Here is a 21620-nt window from a genome sequence, read left to right on the forward strand (position 1 = left end):
CCGTGCCTCCTACTGATCCCTTAGAGCAATACTTGCTTGAGCATGAAAATGATATGCATATGGATGAAAGGGATGAGATAGATAGAGTTGTCTTAGAACAATATCCTATCCTTAAGAATAATCTGTCTGTTGAACTACTTGGGGATCCACCCCCACCAAAGGTTGATCCTGTGTTCGAGCTTAAACAGTTGCCTGATACTCTTAAGTATGCTTATCTTGCTGAAAAAGAGATATATCATGTTATTATTAGTGCTAGCCTCTCAGAGCATGAACAAAAGAAGTTACTAAAAACTCTGAGGAAGCATCGTGCTCCTATTGGATATACTCTTGATGATCTTAAGGGCATTAGTACCAATCTATGCCAGCACAAGATTAAAACCGATCCTGATTCCAAACCAGTTGTTGATCATCAAAGGAGATTAAATCCTAAGATGAAAGAGGTAGTAAGAAAAGAAATACTAAAGCTCCTGGAAGCAGGTATTATCTATCATGTTGCTCATAGTGATTGGGTGAGTCCGGTGCATTGCGTCCCTAAGAAGGGAGGTATTACCGTTGTCCCTAATGATAAGTATGAATTGATCCCACAAAGGATTATTAGTGGCTATAGGATGGTGATCGATTTTAGGGAATTGAATAAGGCCACTAGGAAAGATCATTACCCTTTGCCTTTTATCGACCAAATGCTAGAAAGACTGTCTAAACACACACACTTCTGCTTTCTAGACGGTTATTCTGGTTTCTCCCAAATACGAGTTGCACAATCTTATCAGGAGAAAACCACTTTCACCTGCCCTTTCGGTACCTTTGCTTATAGACGTATGCATTTTGGCTTATGTAATGCACCTGCCACCTTTCAAAGATGCATGATGGCTATATTCTGTGACTTTTGTGAAAAGATTGTTGAGGTTTTCATGGATGACTTCTCCATTTATGGGTCTTCTTTTGTTGATTGCCTCAGCAACCTTGATCGAGTCTTGTAGAGATGTAAAGATACCAATCTTGTCTTGAATTGGGAGAAGTGCCACTTTATGGTTAATGAAGGCATCGTCTTAGGACATTAAATTTCTGAAAGAGGTATTGAAGTCGATAAGGCTAAGGTTGATGTGATCGAAAAAATGCCATACCCCACCGATATCAAAGGTATAAGAAGTATCCTTGGTCATGCTGGTTTCTATAGGAGGTTCATTAACTTCTCTAAGATTTCTAGGCCTCTTACCAATCTCTTGCAAAAGGATATTCCTTTTGTTTTTAATGATGATTGTGAGGAAGCCTTCGAAATACTTAAGAAGGCTTTGATAACAGCACCTATTGTTCAACCACCTGATTGGAACTTACCTTTTGAAATCATGTGTGATGCTAGTGATTATGCTGTTAGTGTTGTTCTAGGGCAAAGAGTTGATAAGAAGTTGAATGTTATTCACTATGGTAGTAAAACTTTAGACAGCGCTCAAAGAAACTATGCTACTATGGAAAAGGAATTTTTAGCAGTCGTGTTTGCATGTGAAAAGTTCAGACCTTACATAGTTGATTCCAAAGTCACTATTCACACTGATCACGCTGCTATTAAGTACCTCATGGAGAAGAAAGACGCTAAACCTAGACTTATCAGATGGGTTCTCTTGCTACAGGAATTTGATTTGCATGTTGTCGACGGGAAGGGTGTTGATAACCCAGTAACAGATAACTCACTACTAGGAAAAGCGCTATAGATGATATAAACACTAATGGCGCACCAGACAAGTAGTGCGCCACTACTATATAGTAGTGGCGCACCATGTGCAGGTGTGCCATTAGTGTGATGGACACTAATGGCGCACCACACACTCGGTGCGCCACTACTATATTTTTTTTGTTGCAAAACTACTAATGGAATGACCTGGGTTTGTTACGTTGCCCGGTTGGGAGCGAGAGGTAGGAATGACCTGGGAGCACTACTTGGGTGCCCCGGCCCCGCCGGAGGTGGAGATCGACGGTGTTTTGTGCGACACGAGGCGGACATGGTGATCCGAAAGTTCTGGGTAATTTCTCCTTCACACAATTATAAATCAACCATAGCTATTTATTGTACTAATCGGTGTTGTCTCGTTTGCAGACCTACTACAGGTGTGAGGAGGGATCCGAGGAGGACGCGGCAAAGGTTATCGAAACCGAATGTCGCCGCCTACTTCAAAACTTTCGGCACGAGGGTCGGGTGCAGGCTGTTCGAGACTACTATGCCACGCGGCGTATTAGGATTGACAAGGCGAAGTGCCGTGATGCTAAGATGGAGAAGGAGCATTACATGAAGGTAATTACATATTATTAAGGCTTTGTAGTTAGTTTCCTTGATTTGGTTCTTACGCTCTCAAATATCTCTTTATTAACTTAGGTGCCCCCGAGATGGTGTGTGGATAAGATGGATTGTTGGGAGGCCTTGGTGGATGAGTGGTGCTCCGAAACGTGGGAGGCCAGCCACAACAACGCCAAGGAGAGGCGTGGCAAAATGGTTGGCGTGCCACACCATCAAGGGAGCGTCAACTTAATCCAATTTGGCGAGAACTGGATATGTGGTTTGCTTCGTGCCTCATGCAATTCATTCTTAATGCTATCTTGAGCCCTTTACTAATACAATTTTCCTCTCTCTCTCTTTTAGGCGCGTCACAATAAGACGGAGACACCACAAATGTACGACCTGTATGCGATGGCCCATACTGCCTCGTACAAGAAGGTCAAGGCATTCTCTGAGTCTGACCTCGAGCATCCAGAAAACTTCACCAACATCTCCTCCCACCACAAGCTCGTGAAGTACAGAGATCACGGGAAGGCGAGGAAAGGGGAGGACTTTAACCCGAGCGAGGGGCCTATTGATCCAGAGCTGGTGATGATAGCTGGCAACGGGAGGCCCCATGGCTCGATCGCCATTGGAGACGGCCTTATACGTTGTCCTAGCACTCTCCAGCAGATAAAGGCACGCCAAACGAGCTCTTGTCCGGAGATAACACGTCATCCATGGCCAGTCGAGCTCGCCATCGAGGTTAGTTTAATGGACTCAACTATATTTCCTCATTATGTTGTGCGTTGGAACCAATATGATTACATTGCTAACAATGAGTTGTGTTGCAGGCTGCTATTCAGAAAGAGAGAGAGGCAATGCAGGCGGCTATGGCGGAGAAGGATAAGGAAATTAGGGAGCTGGAGGAGAGGACGACTGCAATGGTGGAGGCGGAGAGGGCACGGAATGATGCATCTAACAGGGACATATACGAGCTCTTCGTGGTAAGTTTCTTCTTCATATTATTTCAAATATTGCATTTGAATGTCCGTTTCATTAATAAATAAAAAGTTTGACTTGTCGAAACCAAATGTACAGTCTATGTGCGAGAAGAACGGCCAAGTCCCTCCGCCGATGCGAGTCATTAACGTGGCGGGGACGGTGAGTTTCATTTCAGTGCAGTGATCTTAAGAGTGTCCTCATGCTAACTACACATTGCAAACGATGTTTGGTGCAAAATATCTCCCGAAACGCATCGCACGACCCATCTACAGTCGAGCCTTCTCCAGGGCAGCCTTCTCCAGGTGAAACAAGCCAGAGCCACCGTGCTTCACTGCTGTGATGACGATAATGGTATGTTATTTCTAGTGTTTTAATAAAAAATAGCTAGACTTCCACCTAAATGACATAATTAGCTTAGTTAGCTCCAAGAAAGGCTAAATTGGCTAATTATCCTACGAAATGACATAATTAGCTTAGTTAGCTCCAAAATGACCTATTTAATAAAAAATGACCTATAGTTAGCAAAGTTCTCTCCTAAATGACATAATAAGGCTTACGTAGCTGCAAGATGACCTATTCCCCCTAACTTAGGTATTAAATAGCCTATAATTAGCCTAGCTAGATCCAAAATGGCTTAATAAGCATAGTTTTCTCCGGAATGACCTATTTTACCCAAGTTAGCTCCAAAATAACGTATAGTTAGCTAGGGTTCCACCTAGATGACATAATTAGCTTAGTTAGCTCCTAAATGGTCTATTTAATAAAACATGACCTATACTTAGCTAATTATCCTCGAAATGACATAATTAGCTCCAAAAAGGCATTCTAAGCCAATTTAGCCCGAAGAAGGGGACAAGAGGAGAAGAAAGAGGAAAAATGAAAGGAATGAAGAAGAAGAAGAGGAGAAGAAGAAGAAGGAGAGGGAGGAGGATAAGAAGAAGGAGAAGAAGGAGGAGAAGAAGGAGAAGGAGCTCCTCCTTCTCCTTCTTCTTCGTCCTTCTTCGTCCTTCTCCTTCTCCGTCTTCTTTTCTTCTTCTTCTCCCATTCCTTCTCCTTCTCCTCCTCCTCCTCCTCCTCCTCCTCCTCCTCCTTCTTTTACTTCTTCTTCTCTTTCTCTTCTTCTACGTAGCTTAGACTCATCCAAGAAAGGCTAAATTGGCTAATTATCCTACGAAATGACATAATTAGCTTAGTTAGCTCCAAAATGACCTATTTAATAAAAAATGACCTATAGTTAGCTAAGTTCTCTCCTAAATGACATAATAAGGCTTACGTAGCTACAAGATGACATATTCCCCCTAATTTAGGTATTAAATGGCCTATAATTAGCCTAGCTAGATCCAAAATGGCTTAATAAGCATAGTTTGCTCCGGAATGACCTATTTTACCCAAGTTAGCTCCGAAACGACCTACAGTTAGCTAGGGTTCCACCTAGATGACATAATTAGCTTAGTTAGCTCCTAAATGCTCTATTTAATAAAACATGACCTATACTTAGCTAATTATCCTCGAAATGACATAATTAGCTCCAAAAAGGCATTCGTAGCCAACTTAGCCCGAAGAAGGGGACAAGAGGAGAAGAAAGAGGAAAAATGAAAGGAAGGAAGAAGAAGAAGAAGAGAAGAAAAAGAAGGAGAATGAGGAGGATAAGAAGAAGGAGAAGGAGGAGGAGAAGAAGGAGAAGGAGCTCCTCTTTCTCCTTCTTCTTCCTCCTTCTTCCTCGTTCCCCTTCTCCTTCTCCTTTTCTTCTTCTTTTCCTCTTCCTTCTCCTTCTCCTCCTCATCCTCCACCTCCTCCTCCTTCTTTTACTTCTTCTTCTCTTTCTCTTCTTCTACGTAGCTTGGACTCATCCAAGAAAGGCCAAATTGGCTAATTATCCTAGGAAATGACATAATTAGCTTAGTTAGCTCCAAAATGACCTATTTAATAAAAAATGACCTACAGTTAGCTAAGTTCTCTCCTAAATGACATAATAAGGCTTACGTAGCTGCAAGATGACCCACTCCCCCTAACTTAGGTATTAAATGGCCTATAATTAGCCTAGCTAGATCCAAAATGGCTTAATAAGCATAGTTTGCTCCGGAATGAACTATTTTACCCAAGTTAGCTCCGAAACAACCTATAGTTAGCTAGGGTTCCACCTAGATGACATAATTAGCTTAGTTAGCTCCTAAATGGTCTATTTAATAAAACATGACCTATACTTAGCTAATTATCCTTGAAATTGAATAATTAGCTACAAAAAGGCATTCTTAGCCAACTTATCCCGAAGAAGGGGACAAGAGGAGAAGAAAGAAGAAAAATGAAAGGAAGGAAGAAGAAGAAGAAGAGAAGAAGAAGAAGGAGAAGGAGGAGGATAAGAAGAAGGAGAAGAAGGAGGAGAAGAAGGAGAAGGAGCTCCTCCTTCTCCTTCTTCTTCCTCCTTCTTCCTCCTTCTCCTTCTCCTTCTTCTTTTCTTCTTCTTCTCCTCTTCCTTCTCCTTCTCCTCCTCCTCCTCCTCCTCCTCCTCCTCCTTCTTTTACTTCTTCTTCTCTTTCTCTTCTTCTACGTAGGGTAGACTCATCCAAGAAAGGCTAAATTGGCTAATTATCCTACGAAATGACATAATTAGCTTAGTTAGCTCCAAAATGACCTACAGTTAGCTAAGTTCTCTCCTAAATGACATAATAAGGCTTACGTAGCTGCAAGATGACCTATTCCCCCTAACTTAGGTATTAAATAGCCTATAATTAGCCTAGCTAGATCCAAAATGGCTTAATAAGCATAGTTTGCTCCGGAATGACCAATTTTACCCAAGTTAGCTCCGAAACGACCCATAGTTAGCTAGGGTTCCACCTAAATGACATAATTAGCTTAGTTAGCTCCTAAATGGTCTATTTAATAAAACATGACCTATACTTAGCTAATTATCCTCGAAATGACATAATTAGCTCCAAAAAGGCATTCTTAGCCGATTTAGCCCGAAGAAGGGGACAAGTGGAGAAGAAAGAGGAAAAATGAAAGGAAGGAAGAAGAAGAAGAAGAAGAGAAGAAGAAGAAGGAGAAGGAGGAGGATAAGAAGAAGGAGAAGAAGAAGGAGAAGGAGCTCCTCCTTCTCCTTCTTCTTCCTACTTCTTCCTCCTTCTCCTTCTCTTTCTTCTTTTCTTCTTCTTCTCCTCTTACTTCTCCTTCTCCTCATCCTCCTCCTCCTCCCCGTCCTCCTTCTTTTACTTCTTCTTCTTATCTTCTCTTCTTCTACGTAGCTTAGACTCATCTAAGAAAGGCTAAATTGGCTAATTATCCTACGAAATGACATAATTAGCTTAGTTAGCTCCAAAATGACCTATTTAATAAAAAAGGACTTACAGTTAGCTAAGTTCTCTCCTAAATGACATAATAAGGCTTACGTAGCTGCAAGATGACATACTCCCCCTAACTTAGGTATTAAATGGCTATAATTAGCCTAGCTAGATCCAAAATGGCTTAATAAGCATAGTTTGCTCCGGAATGACTTATTTTACCCAAGTTAGCTCCGGAACGACCTATAGTTAGCTAGGGTTCCACCTAGATGACATAATTAGCTTAGTTAGCTCCTAAATGGTCTATTTAGTAAAACATGACCTATACTTAGCTAATTATCCTCGAAATGACATAATTAGCTCCAAAAAGGCATTCTTAGCGAACTTAGCCCGAAGAAGGGGACAAGAGGAGAAGAAAGAGGAAAAATGAAAGGAAGGAAGAAGAAGAAGAAGAGAAGAAGGAGGAGGAGGAGGAGGAGGATAAGAAGAAGGAGAAGAAGGAGGAGAAGAAGGAGAAGGAGCTCCTCCTTCTCCTTCTTCTTCCTCCTTCTTCCTCGTTCTCCTTCTCCTTCTTCTTTTCTTCTTCTTCTCCTCTTCCTTCTCCTTCTCCTCCTCATCCTCCTCCTCCTTATTTTACTTCTTCTTCTCTTTCTCTTCTTGTACGTAGCTTAGACTCATGCAAGAAAGGCTATATTGGCTAATTATCCTACGAAATGACATAATTAGCTTAGTTAGCTCCAAAATGACCTATTTAATAAAAAATGACCTACAATTAGCTAAGTTCTCTCCTAAATGACATAATAAGGCTTAAGTAGCTGCAACATGACCTATTCCCCCTAACTTAGGTATTAAATGGCCTATAATTAGCCTACCTAGATCCAAAATGGCTTAATAAGCATAGTTTGCTCCGGAATGACCTAGTTTACCCAAGTTAGCTCCCAAACGACCTATAGTTAGCTAGGGTTCCACCTAAATGACATAATTAGCTTAGTTAGCTCCTAAATGGTCTATACTTATCTAATTGCTCTCCGAAATAACCTATATATACACTTCTTCATCTAGTATTATTCTTCTAACTTTCTTATTTGTCATTTTGCAGATTACCTTCACTTCACGGGCAGCTTGGATTATATTGATGGAATGCTTGAAGATGATTTCTTGTACCATGGCTTGTATTGAAACTATTGTAGTATATGGATATATATGAAACTTTGTATGCATGTGGATGAAACTGGTGTAATATATGGTTTGGTACGGATGCAACTTGCATAATATGTATGCACTATGGATGAGAGTTATTTTAATATGGTCATGAGTACGGAAAGAAATTTATTTATGTCAAATATATATATATATATATATATATATATATATATATATATATATATATATCTTGATTGTTGTTAAAAATGCTGGATATAATAAAAAATAAATTAAAAAGGGGCTGGTTCCCCCCTTTGCCGTCTGCCCCCACATGGCAAAGGGGTGATGGCACACGGCAAAGGGGGGAATTTGCCACCTCTCTCTTCCCTCTTTGCCGTCTGCCCCCACATGGCAAAGGGGTGTAGGCAGACGGCAAAGGGGGGAATCTGCCCCCTCTCTCTCCCCTCTTTGCCGTCTGCCCCCACATGGCAAAGGGTGGTGGGCAGACGGCAAAGAGGTGAATCAGACCCCTCTCTCTCCCTTCTTTGTCGTCTGCCCCCACATGGCAAAGGGGGGATGGTAGACGGCAAAGAGAGGAGGCATGCCGTTAACACTTAACGGGGCCATTGCAGTATATGCCGTCCCAGTTAATTTGCCGCTTGCCCCCTCATGGCAAAGATTCTTTGCCGTCCGATTTCCAAAAGGAAACGGCAAAGAACCTCTTCACCGGATTTTTTTTTTACCGTCTAGTTTGCCGTCTGCTGACCGAGGGTAAAGACTTTGCCGTCAGTGGTTCCCCCCTTTGCCGTCCACCGTGGCAGACGGCAAATTTCTGAACTTCAGTAGTGAAAGGATCATTCTAAAGCTTCAACTGCGATACGTAGGCGCTACATTAGAACACCTACACCCCGTGAGCAAATTAGAGTTGAACCTAGCATTGCTATTATCAAAGATATCCTGTCCGATAATGTTGATGGGCATGATATTCACTTCTGTGAAGATGCTGCTAGAATTGCTAAACCACACGCTAGAGACAAACATAGGCATGTTGTTGGCACGCCTATTATTTCTATTAAGAGAGGAGATCATTGTTATCATGGTTTATGTGACGTGGGTGCTAGTGTTAGTGCAATACCTCAATCCTTATATGATGAAATCAAAGACGAGATTGCACCTATTGAGATAGAGCCTACTGATGTCACTATTCAGCTTGCCAATAGAGATACTATCTGCCCTGTGGGAGTTGTTAGGGATGTTGAAGTCTTGTGTGGTAAAACGAAGTATCTTGTTGATTTCCTCGTTCTTGCTACCACCCAAGATAGCTTTTGTCCCATCATATTTGGCAGACCTTTTCTCAATACTGTCAATGCTCATATTGACTGTGAGAAGCAAACTGTCACTGTTGACTTTGAAGGTGTGTCACACGAGTTCAATTTTTCCAAGTTTGGCAGACAACCTCATGAAAAAGAGTTGCCTAGTAAGGATGAAACTATTGCCTTAGCTTCTATTGCCGTGCCTCCTACTGATCCCTTAGAGCAATATTTGCTTGAGCATGAAAATGATATGCATATGGATGAAAGGGATGAGATAGATAGAGTTGTCTTAGAACAATATCCTATCCTTAAGAATAATCTGTCTGTTGAACTACTTGGGGATCCACCCCCACCAAAGGTTGATCCTGTGTTCGAGCTTAAACAGTTGCCTGATACTCTTAAGTATGCTTATCTTGCTGAAAAAGAGATATATCATGTTATTATTAGTGCTAGCCTCTCAGAGCATGAACAAAAGAAGTTACTAAAAACTCTGAGGAAGCACCGTGCTCCTATTGGATATACTCTTGATGATCTTAAGGGCATTAGTACCAATCTATGCCAGCACAAGATTAAAACCGATCCTGATTCCAAACCAGTTGTTGATCATCAAAGGAGATTAAATCCTAAGATGAAAGAGGTAGTAAGAAAAGAAATACTAAAGCTCCTGGAAGCAGGTATTATCTATCATGTTGCTCATAGTGATTGGGTGAGTCTGGTGCATTGTGTCCCTAAGAAGGGAGGTATTACCGTTGTCCCTAATGATAAGGATGAATTGATCCCACAAAGGATTATTACTGGCTATAGGATGGTGATCGATTTTAGGGAATTGAATAAGGCCACTAGGAAAGATCATTACCCTTTGCCTTTTATCGACCAAATGCTAGAAAGACTGTCTAAACACACACACTTCTGCTTTCTAGACGGTTATTCTGGTTTCTCCCAAATACCAGTTGCACAATCTGATCAGGAGAAAACCACTTTCACCTGCCCTTTCGGTACCTTTGCTTATAGACGTATGCCTTTTGGCTTATTTAATGCACCTGCCACCTTTCAAAGATGCATGATGGCTATATTCTGTGACTTTTGTGAAAAGATTGTTGAGGTTTTCATGGATGACTTCTCCATTTACGGGTCTTCTTTTGTTGATTGCCTCAGCAACCTTGATCGAGTCTTGTAGAGATGTAAAGATACCAATCTTGTCTTGAATTGGGAGAAGTGCCACTTTATGGTTAATGAAGGCATCGTCTTAGGACATAAAATTTCTGAAAGAGGTATTGAAGTCGATAAGGCTAAGGTTGATGCGATCGAGAAAATGCCATACCTCACAGATATCAAAGGTATAAGATGTTTCCTTGGTCATGTTGGTTTCTATAGGAGGTTCATTAACTTCTCTAAGATTTCTAGGCCTCTTACCAATCTCTTGCAAAAGGATATTCCTTTTGTTTTTAATGATGATTGTGAGGAAGCCTTCAAAATACTTAAGAAGGCTTTGATAACGGCACCTATTGTTCAACCACCTGATTGGAACTTACCTTTTGACATCATGTGTGATGCTAGTGATTATGCTGTTAGCGTTGTTCTAGGGCAAAGAGTTGATAAGAAGTTGAATGTTATTCACTATGCTAGTAAAACTCTAGACAGTGCCCAAAGAAACTATGCTACTACAGAAAAGGAATTTTTAGCAGTCGTGTTTGCATGTGAAAAGTTCAGATCTTACATAGTTGATTCCAAAGTCACTATTCACACTGATCACGCTGCTATTAAGTACCTCATGGAGAAGAAAGACGCTAAACCTAGACTTATCAGATGGGTACTCTTGCTACAGGAATTTGATTTGCATGTTGTCGACGGGAAGGGTGTTGATAACCCAGTAACAGATAACTCACTACTAGGAAAAGCGCTATAGATGATATAGACACTAATGGCGCACCAGACAAGTAGTGCGCCACTACTATATAGTAGTGGCGCACCATGTGCAGGTGTGCCATTAGTGTGATGGACACTAATGGCGCACCACACACTCGGTGCGCCACTACTATATATATATATATATTTTTTGCAAAACTACTAATGGCGCACCACAAGCTGGTGGCCATTAGTAACCAGGGTTACTAATGGCGCATCTGTAGGTGGTGCGCCACTACTATATTTTTTTTTTGCAAAACTACTAATGGCGCACCACCAGCTGGTGCGCCATTAGTAATCAGGGTTACAAATGGCGCATCTGTAGGTGGTGCGCCACTACTATATTATTATTTTTTGCAAAACTACTAATGGCGCACCACCAGCTCGTGCGCCATTAGTAACCAGGGTTACTAATGGCGCATATGTAGGTGGTGCGCCATTAGTAACCTGGGACCAGCTAGATATTTTGGACAGCCACCTACCACACTCACTTACCCCCACTTTCATTCTCTGCACCTCCTCCTCCAAGCTTGTCTAGGGTGCCTCCTCCTCCTGACCTCATTTGCATCATAGTGTCCCAACAGTGTCCCCCCGCACCCTGCCCCGCTCCACCACCGCCGAGCACCCACCGCACCCTCCCCCGCTCCACCGCCGCCACCGACCCCTCGCACCCTCCCACGCTCCACCGCCGCCGCCGACCCCCCGCACCCTCCCCGGCCCGCTCCACCGCCCCGCCGACCCCTCGCACCCTCCCTTGCTACACCGCCGCCGCCGACCCCCCCCCCCCCCGCACCCTTCCCCGCTCCACCGACGCTGACGACCCCCCGCACCCTCCCCCGCTCCACCGCTGCCGATGACCCCCCGCACCCTCCCCCGCTCCATCACCGCCGCCGACCCCCCGCACCCTCCCGTGTCTCCTCGCTCGGTTCCCCCGAACGGAATCGGACGAGCGCACCACCCACCCCTCCCTCCCACTCAAGAGCCATTGCTATCCAAAAAATTTTACTAATGGCGCACCTCTCTAGGGTGCGCCATTGCTATCCAAAAAAAAGATTACTAATGGCGCACCTCTCTGGGATGCGCCATTTCTATATAATTTTTTTTACTAATGACGCACTCCATGAGGATGCGCAACTGCTATCAAAAAAAACATTCTAATGGTGCACCGCTCGGGGTGCGCCATTCCTAACCCCTATGCCCTCGCCTCTCTTGTGCCCTCGCCCTCGTCCACGGAGACGTCGCCCACCCCCTCCCCCACCCTCGTCCACGGAGACGCCGCCCACGCTGCCGCCGCCGCCGCCCTCCCCCTCCCCCACCCTCGTCCACGGAGACGCCGCCCACCCCCTCCCCCACCCTCGCCTATCCTCTGCCCTCGCCCTCGTCCACGGAGACGCCGCTCCTCCTTGTCGCTGCCTGCGCCGCCGCCTCCGCGCTCGATGCCTTCCACGTCCCCTCCGTCGAGGCCCAAGCCCACGTACGTATGCCGTCCTCCCCTCCCCTCTACTGGCCTCTCTCTAGAGCGGTCTTCTGTAGTTGAGCCCTCTGAACCGAGAGCGCTCGCCTGAATCTGTCACGCGATTCGCGGAGGTGGTGTCGCCAGTAGTAACGCCGGAATTTCGCGATCCTGTGAGGAGCCCAGTAGTAGGGTTCGGGGCTCGACGTCGCCGGTGGGGTGAGCTTTTGGGGATCTGGCCGGTTCTCTGTCCGTGAATTCGCCGATCTGCCCGGATGCATCTTGGCAGGACAGGTTCATTGTACCAGGATATTCGTTTACCTAGTATTCTATACGAGTACAAGTGTTTAGGCTCTTATGAGTTGTATACATGTAGTAAAGCCCCCTGCTTGTTCATGTTTTATACATGTAGTAAAGCCTGATTATTGACTCTCTTGTGCTCCCGTAGGTAACGAAGATAAATCAATTCCACAAACATATCAATGGGAACGACAAGGTTTGTGCTTTTACGCCGCCCTGATTCAAAACGAACGGAGGGAGTACTTCTATTGTAGCATCACTGACAAATTTCTGAAAACAAATGTGACAGGTGACCTTGACCTTCAGTCTATCTGCAAATTTGGAATCACTTTTCACGTGGAACACAAAGCAGGTGATATTTTCATTCTAGTAGGATGTGCAATGCTAAACTATTCTCTAAGTGTGTAGATGCCTAGTAATCGGTCGAGCGCACCACCCACCCCCTCCCTCCCCCGAGCGCCATTGCTATCCAAAAAATATATATTACTAATGGCGCACCTCTCTGGGGTGTGCCATTGCTATCCAAAAAAAAAGATTACTAATGGCGTACCTCTCTGGGATGCGCCATTGCTATATAAAAAAAAGATTACTAATGGCGCACTGCATGGGGATGCGCCATTGCTATCAAAAAAATTCTAATGGCGCACCACTCGGGGGTGCGCCATTGCTAACCCGCACTGCTCTCTGCCTCTGCCCTTGCCTCTCCTCTCCCAAATCCAACCGAGATCCCGCCTCGCTCGTCCATGCCCCAGAGAGATCCCGCTCGTCCACGCCCCGGATTTCTCTCGCTCTTTCCTCCCCTCCCTCCCCCGCGTCTCCGGTTGACCGGCGTGGGTCCCGCTTGGCGATGTGTGGTGGTGGTTGGCTGGGCAGGGAGCGCAGGGCCTTGACCGCCGTCCGTGCAAGCCAGGACGGATAGGCGGCGGCGGCGGCGACCACGACTGCAAAGCCGAGGAATTCCCCACCATAGGTTAGAGCTTTTCCGAGTCTTGCTGGATTGCGCCCTTGCCCGGCGGGTGTTCGGCGGATTGCGCCTTTGCGCCGGAGGAAGGGGAGGGGGAGATGGCCAGCAAGGCGGAGACGGCGACCTGGGAGGAGATCCTGCGGCGGATGCTGCTGCCCGGGGCCACCATCCCGGAGGGCGCGGCGGGGAACCCAGTGCGCCACTACTATATTTTTTTTTGCAAAACTACTAATGGCGCACCAGCTGGTGGTGCGCCATTAGTAGTTTTGCAAAAGAAAACGCAGGACATAGCCGAAATATCAGGCGGGCTTTCCCCAAATCGACCGCGCGCCAGTGATTTTTTTCCCAAATCGATCGCGCGCTATCCCCTGCCCTCTCCCTCCCGCAGCCTCCCCAGATCTCAGCAGCGCCCTGCCTCCCCACCCGCATCACCATCTTCCCCTTCTTCATCCTCCCCTTCCGCTCCTAGCTAGGGTTTTGCCTACCGCCCGCCCGCTCGCCCGGCATAGATAGCGCGACGGAGCCCACCTCGTCGTCGGCGGTGGCGCGGCAGACGTGGGAGCTGGAGAACAACATCCCGGCGGCCGCCTCTGAACCGGACGCCATGGACGCGATCTACCGCTACGACGAGGCGGCCAACGCGCGGGCCCACCAGGAGAAGCCCTGGGCCACCGACCCGCACCACTTCCGCCGCGCCAGGATCTCCGCCCTCGCGCTCCTCAAGATGGTCGTCCACGCCCGCGCCGGCGGCACCATCGAGATCATGAGCCTCATGCAGGGCAAGTTCCAGGGCGACTCCATCATCGTCATGGACGCCTTCGCGCTCCCCGTCGAGGGCACCGAGACCAGGGTCAACGCCCAGGCCGACGCCTACGAGTACATGGTCGAGTACTCCACCATCAACAAGCAGGTACAGTGCCCGCCCCCAAACCCTTCCGCCACCACCGTCCCTGATTATTTTTGGAGCTCCCGATCTGACCAAATGTTGCAATGCTGCTCTGAATAGACTGTCTATTTCCTTTGTCGCGCATCAAAATTGCTAATAGTTACCACCAGTAATTGCTACTGTTAGGGTGTTACCTTGTCACATGTAGCCTGTATGAAAAGTTTTGGGTGGGTGGATTACCAGGAAATGCTGCTAATTTGGTGTATATATGCGTCTTGCGGTTAGGTGCATCAACTTGTTATGGATGCTGGCTGTCAGGTATTGATGTTTCAACTCAGATGCTTAATCAGCAGTTTCAAGAACCATTCTTGGTTGTTGTGATAGACCCTACAAGGACTGTTTTTGCTGGTAAAGTGGACATTGGAGCTTTTAGGACATATCCAAAAGATTACAAGCCACCGAATGAGCCTGTGTCTGAGTATCAGACCATACCACTCAACAAGATAGAAGATTTGGGTGTTTTAGTATCAGACCTCCCCTTGGCGACAAATTTATCACCACTCTGACAACACAAGAAAATACAGAATGGAATTCATATCTGAAGATAATCCATGACAGTATATGTTGAAGTCTGAACTAGTAATGTTACTGGTTTCACCGTACTGCAACAAGTATCTTAACTTCTTTTATTTTTTGCTCAACATAGGAAAGGAGGGCATTACTCTCAAAGGCGCAAAGTACTTGAGGTGCATCTCAAAGAGGGCCAGTGACTCACCGCTGCGAGCTACTGCATCTGCACTTATTCCTACGCTCTCAAGCAGCTCATGACGACCTACTCAATTTGGAAGCATAGGACCCAATGAGAGATGTCGATATGCTATATAAACTACAACCATGCTTTGTTCTGATGGTATGGAATGTTATCTAATGTGATAAGAATTTATATACGTTTCATTCTAGAATAATTTATATACATTTCATTCTAGAATGAGTACGAGTTCTTAAGACGGCATCTGAATCATGTTTACTGACCAAGTGTGCAACAATGAGAGATTCAGCTGGAATTTGGTCTGAGCTCACCATGTTGGCAGTAGCTAGCATAGATAGCATTGTTGACAACTCCGTACTGGTCGAGTTCATAGTCGTGCACCTTCATTACAACTTCGAAAAACTTATCCACTCTGAAAAATCAGAAGGACCAGACACAATATGACACACTCACATCCATGTGCATTCCAAACTTAACTGAAGGAACATAGCATAGTTTTGGCTTTTGCTTGCGCCACCCTAACCTGCAAAGACCGACAGGTGGCTACTGTTCACTTCAAACAGGTAATGCGATCAATTCTTTAATTTATATTTTTGCAAGCTTGTGTTTTAGTTCTGTTCTAACTCTATTTTCATGTAGTACTATTCTTTGGATATAACCTATTTCAAGTCATCACTGGACTCTCACCTCCTTGATCTACTCTGGAACAAGTACTGGGTCAACACATTGTCTTCGTCACCACTTCTGGGTAACAGGGATTATGTTGCTGGACAAATCTTTGATTTAGGTAAGCATTCCCCTTGTAGAAATATTTCTGGGAAATTGTTTTCTGGTTATGTCTAGTTTGGCCTTGCAATAAATAGAGAGAGTGATAACTACTTTTGTGCTACACAGCTGATAAACTAGAGCAAGCTGAAGGGCAACTCGCACACAGTCGATTTGGCATGCTTATGCCATCACAGCGAAAGAAAGAGGTCAGTTTCTGTGTTCATGCCCTTTAAACTTGGTTATCCTCAGTGTACACCACTGTCCTCTTTGCTCGTCTGAAGGTTCACAAAGCCGATACTATTTTGGGGGCTGCATAATCGTTTCAGTTTCTGCATCTTTCATGTGCCATATCAATATCTGCTTATCTGTTTAGTACACCCTCTGTTCCTAAAACTGCTAAAACGTCTTTCATTTAGAAACAGATGTATTATCATGTTGTTTGTTTTGTTAATTTTTTGTCACTTCCCATAGTAAATGGATGGTCCTGTATGTCTGATTGTCAAACTATTGATATAATGATGGAGTTCCATTAGGTCAATTATCACTCCCTATTATATGATGTTTTGCATATTTTAATATGGACCACATACGGGCTGAAATGAGTGAACAAACACACTTAAACGTGTCTACATACATTTATTTTAGAAAAAAGTTGGAACATCTTGTAATAGTGAACGGAGGGAGTAACTGACCTTATGCCTGTCACATTGCCATGTTATCTTCATATGGATATGTTACAAATCTCTGCTATTTGTTTATTAAACGAATAAAGTATAGCAGATATGATGCTAATTTTATGGTGATGTATAAAAAAATATTAGTAGTGCGAAGATTGTTAAAATGGTTGAGCCCCTAGGAGAGGCTGATGGTGTTGTTTGATACTTCGATGCTATGCTGTCCTATGTAGTTATGAATTTTTTTATGTCAATTACTTCATTGAGCTTGAGTGCATGAAACGAGGGATTGTACCAGACCTATATAGATCTAGTTTGCTTTGTTATTCAGTTTTGTAATATGTTCCTCCTACACCGTGTATATTTACACTTACATACAAAAATGGTTCTTTATTTCTCAAGTACTCTCAGTTCCTACCCATCTTGTGCTTTCGGACGTGGATCAGTTTGATACTATCCTTGACATGGAAAAAAGATGAGTTGGCTCCTGAGATAGAAGAGGAAGAAATAAGACAGTACCGACTCTGAGAATCAAGCTAATTCTGTTATGTTCTCACTGCTCACAATCTTTCCCATATATTGTGGATTCACTTGCCAATACAGGAAGGCGAGATAGAGTATGTTGAAGGTGATGATATCGAGATGGGTGACATGGATGATATGGAAGATTTTGAAGGCTTTGGTGATGAAGATGGTAAACATTTCCCTTGTTTCTACTGATTTTAATTTTGCATGTTATAGAGTGCTCTGATTTGCGAAGATACTTCTCATTTTTGTGTGTTCACTAGATAATGTAAAGAAACTTTACATTTTCTGAATTATGGGCCTTGAAATTCCATTCTAACTTGTTTAATTAAGTATGCGGCGTAGAAATATTTATTTGGACAAAATGGTTATTTGGCATAGTAGTGTCAACTGCAAATTTGACCTCCATACGAAATACAAAATGATTGCAGTAGTGGCCTAGGGGGGATCATACACCATGTCGCCTATAAACATTGATAAAATCGAACACATCTTACTGTCTTGTCAGTTGTCACGTACGATTTGATGTCCAACACATAAAGTAGTAGTGGCTTGGGGGGATCAGTAATTATGCTTTTCTCTTTATGAAAGCTCTTTGGATGATTTCTTTATTGTAGAGGTTCTCCCAAAATATGCATTTGTTTCACAATGTTAGTTTTTCTTTCAAAGTGATTTCATCGTGCCTTACGCTGATTTGAACTAGCACAAATTCCTGCTGGAGCATAATTTGTTCCTCACCTTTCTGCAACAGGTGGAAGAAGACGAGGACAGGGGTAGCAGGCAAAGGACGCGAATGTGATTCTCCAGGCACGGCTTTAGTAACATGCTTGGTGTCGATGATGTTGTAATTTAGATAATTTTGTATGTCTTTCTCGTGATGACCGCAGCTCTCTTATATGTGATGGTAGTTTAGGTGGTCGATATCGACTTGTAATGTGAAGACAAAACTTGCTACTCGCGGTCTCGAGACTTGTAATGTTCTAACTTTGTTCGGTATTTTAAATTCGGAGACTAATATGATGAATTGTATTCGGAGACTAATCTTCTATTGTATTCGATAAATCTGTTGTTTATATGTTGTGCTCTCTATATTCTGTGCAATAATATGTTTTGTAATCTATGCAATTATCAGGAAAAAAATACCTAATATTCATACTAGTGGCGCACCACTCAGCACTTTAGTGGCGCACTTCAAAAGCACACTAGTGGCGCATCGTCAACTAGTGCGCCATTAGTAAGCCAGAGCACATGGGTAAATATGGCCCTGGGAGGCATACTAATGGCGCACCATGAGCTATACTAATGGAGCACTTCCTGGTGCGCCATTAGTATACCAGATACTAATGGCGCACCATGAGCTATACTAATGGAGCACTTCCTGGTGCGCCATTAGTATACCAGATACTAATGGCGCACCATGAGCTATACTAATGGCGCACTGCCTGGTGCGCCATTAGTATACCAGATACTAATGGCGCACATGTGGTGCGCCATTAGTAAAAAATCTAATGGTGTGATGCTAGTGGCGCACCTATAGTGCGCCATTAGTAGCCAAAATAGGTGCGCCACTAACAGGTCTTTTCCTAGTAGCGACTTGTCTAGGTTGGAGAATGTTCTTGATGACCCACAACCTATTGATGATAGCTTTCCTGATGAGCAATTGAATGTCATCAATACTTCATGTAGTGCATCGTGGTATGCTGATTATGCAAACTATATCGTTGCCAAATATATACCACCTAGTTTCACATACCCGCAAAAGAAGAAATTCTTCTTTGATTTGAGACATTACTTCTGGGATGATCCTCACCTTTATAGAAAAGGACTAGATGGTGTTATTAGACATTGTGTACCTGAACATGAACAGGGACAGATCCTACAGAAGTGTCACTCCGAGGCCTATGGAGGACACCATGCCGGAGATAGAACTGCACACAAGGTATTGCAATCAGGTTTCTATTGGCCCACTCTCTTCAAGGATGCCCCTAAGTTTGTCTTGTCTTGTGACGAATGTCAAATAATAGGTAATATCGGTAAACGTCAGGAAATGCCTATGAACTATTCACTTTTCATTGAACCATTTGATGTCCGGGGCTTTGATTATATACGACCTTTTCCAAAATCCAACGGGTATACTCATATCCTAGTTGTTGTTGATTACGTCACTAAGTGGGTAGAGGCTATCCCCACTAGTAGTGCTGATCACAACACCTCTATCAGGATGCTTAAAGAAGTTATTTTCCCTAGATTTGGAGTCCCTAGATATCTAACGACCGACGGTGGTTCACATTTCATTCATGGTGCTTTCCGTAAAACGCTTGCTAAGTATGATGTCAACAATAGAATTGCGTCTCCCTATCACCCTTAGTCCAGTGGTCAAGTAGAGCTAAGCAATAGAGAGATTAAACTAATTCTGCAAAAGATTGTCAATAGGTCTAGAAAAAATTGGTCTAAGAAGCTCGATGATGCACTGTGGGCTTATCGAACTGCCTATAAGAATCCCATGGGCACGTCTCCGTACAAAATGGTATACGGTAAAGCATGTCATTTACCTCTTCAGCTAGAGCATAAGCTTATTGGGAAACCAAAGAGCTCAACTTTGATTTCAAACTTGCTGGTGAGAAGAGGTTATTGGATATTAGCTCACTTGATGAATGGAGAACTCAGGCATATGAGAATGCCAAGTTGTTCAAAGAAAAGGTTAAGAGGTGGCATGATAAAAGGATACAAAAGCGTGAGTTCAGTGTAGGTGATTATGTCTTGCTATATAATTCTCGTTTAAGATTTTTTGCAGGCAAGCTTCTCTCTAAATGGGAAGGTCCCTATATTGTTGAGGAAGTATATCGTTCTGATGCTATCAAGATCAACAACATGGAAGGTAATTGTCCGAGAGTTGTAAATGGGCAGAGAATCAAGCATTATATCTCAGGTACTCCCATAAATATTGAAAGCAATATTATCAATACCATAACTCCGGAGGACTACCTAAGGGATATTTATCAGCTTGTTTCAGACTCCAAAAACGAAGAGGTATGTGATTCGGTAAGTAAACAGACTCCAAAACTTTTCCAGTAGGATTTTTCCTCCGTTTTGCAATTTTTGAAAAAATAGAAAAACTTGAAGTAGTCCGGAAAGCGCACGAGGAGGTGACAAGCCTACGAGGCGCGGGCCACCCCCCTAGCCACGCCTGGGGGGCTTGTGGCCACCTCGTGTGCCTCCCGGACTCCGTTTTCTTGCGGAGTACTCCTTCTGGTCGGAAAAAATCATTATATATTCTCCCAAAAGGTCTGACCCTCGTATCACGCAAATTTCCTCTGTTTTCGTTTCGAGCCTGTTTTTGCTGCAGATCTAGATTGCTATGGCTTCCCCAAAAGCTCCTAAGGGCAAGATCTTCGAGAAGGTCATCAATCCCTACCTCGCGGGAGTGCTACAACACCCTCAATCTATCGAGATGGATGAGGGGATGTTGCACATCCGTTACGTTCAGGGGCCCAAGAAGACCGGAAGCGTGGAGGTGAGGCTCGAAGCAATGGAGCAACAGGTCTTCAAGTGCCAAGGGATGGTGGAGCGTGGACTCAACGCCAACCACATGATGATCACGGAGTTCACCAACAAGCACAAGATCGATGCTAATGACATCGGGAAGCACTTCTCCAAGCTCTATGATAGAATTGATCACCTCCAAGCCCAGATCTATGACCTGCAAAACCAAAATTGTGAGTATGAGTATAGATTTATATCAATACGGTTGGCTGCAGATTTGAGGATTCCGGAGACTCAGTCATCTTTCCATGATGGAGCACCTATGCCTTGGAAGACGGAGGATCAAACCCATGTTGCAACAACTCCACCACCATCACCTTCAAGGAAAGACAACTGAGCATGGGTATGGGCAATCCCCTTGGCTTGTGCCAAGCTTGGGGGAGTTGCCCCCGTATCGTATCACCATCACATCTTTTGCCTTTACCTTTGTTTTAGTTTGTTCCTTTTCAGTTTTCTCTTTCTCTAGTAGATTAAAGGTCTTAGTGTTTTAGGCTTGAGTTTTGCTTTGTGCCACCCTTGATGTATTCGAGCTCGTGAGCCATATAATAAAGAGTGTCTTAGTTAAGGGCCTTGCCTCATGCCATGATCAAAAGAATAAGAAAAGAACAAAAGCATGAAAAGAACATGCAATGATCTTATGGGAAGCGATGGCTTCACATATAAAAAGGATGATGATTGAAACTTGTTGAGGGTAGACAAACGTAGACCTTGGTCATTGTTGCAATTAATAGGAAGTGATAAAGAAGGAGAGGTTCACATATAAATATATCATCTTTGACACCATCTATGATTGTGAACACTCACTAAACTATTACATGCTTAGAAGTAGATGTTGGACAAGGAAGA

At 44.0% G+C, this 21620-nt stretch overlaps 1 protein-coding gene across 1 annotated transcript; it reads left to right on the plus strand.

Annotated features, from left to right (window-relative positions):
- The first annotated feature begins 14185 nt into the window (after positions 1 to 14185).
- On the plus strand, positions 14186 to 16294 carry LOC123445651 (COP9 signalosome complex subunit 5-like). The gene is made up of 4 exons (XM_045122665.1): positions 14186 to 14519; positions 14717 to 15019; positions 15904 to 16051; positions 16159 to 16294. Exons 1-4 carry the CDS (start codon positions 14214 to 14216, stop codon positions 16263 to 16265), a joined length of 864 nt encoding a protein of 287 aa, XP_044978600.1. The 5' UTR covers positions 14186 to 14213; the 3' UTR covers positions 16266 to 16294.
- The last annotated feature ends 5326 nt before the right edge of the window (positions 16295 to 21620 follow it).

The sequence above is a fragment of the Hordeum vulgare genome, chromosome 3H (assembly GCF_904849725.1).
Source record: "Hordeum vulgare subsp. vulgare chromosome 3H, MorexV3_pseudomolecules_assembly, whole genome shotgun sequence".
Classification (NCBI taxonomy): Eukaryota; Viridiplantae; Streptophyta; class Magnoliopsida; order Poales; family Poaceae; genus Hordeum; species Hordeum vulgare.

Excerpts from the sequence above, each read along its gene's own strand:
- LOC123445651 (XM_045122665.1), top strand. The coding sequence starts at position 14,214 with ATGGACGCGATCTACCGCTACGACGAGGCGGCCAACGCGCGGGCCCAC. Across the intron at positions 14,520-14,716 it reads ACTCCACCATCAACAAGCAG|TTTTGGGTGGGTGGATTACC; the intron begins GTACAGTGCCCG and ends CTGTATGAAAAG. Across the intron at positions 16,052-16,158 it reads TGGACAAATCTTTGATTTAG|CTGATAAACTAGAGCAAGCT; the intron begins GTAAGCATTCCC and ends TGTGCTACACAG.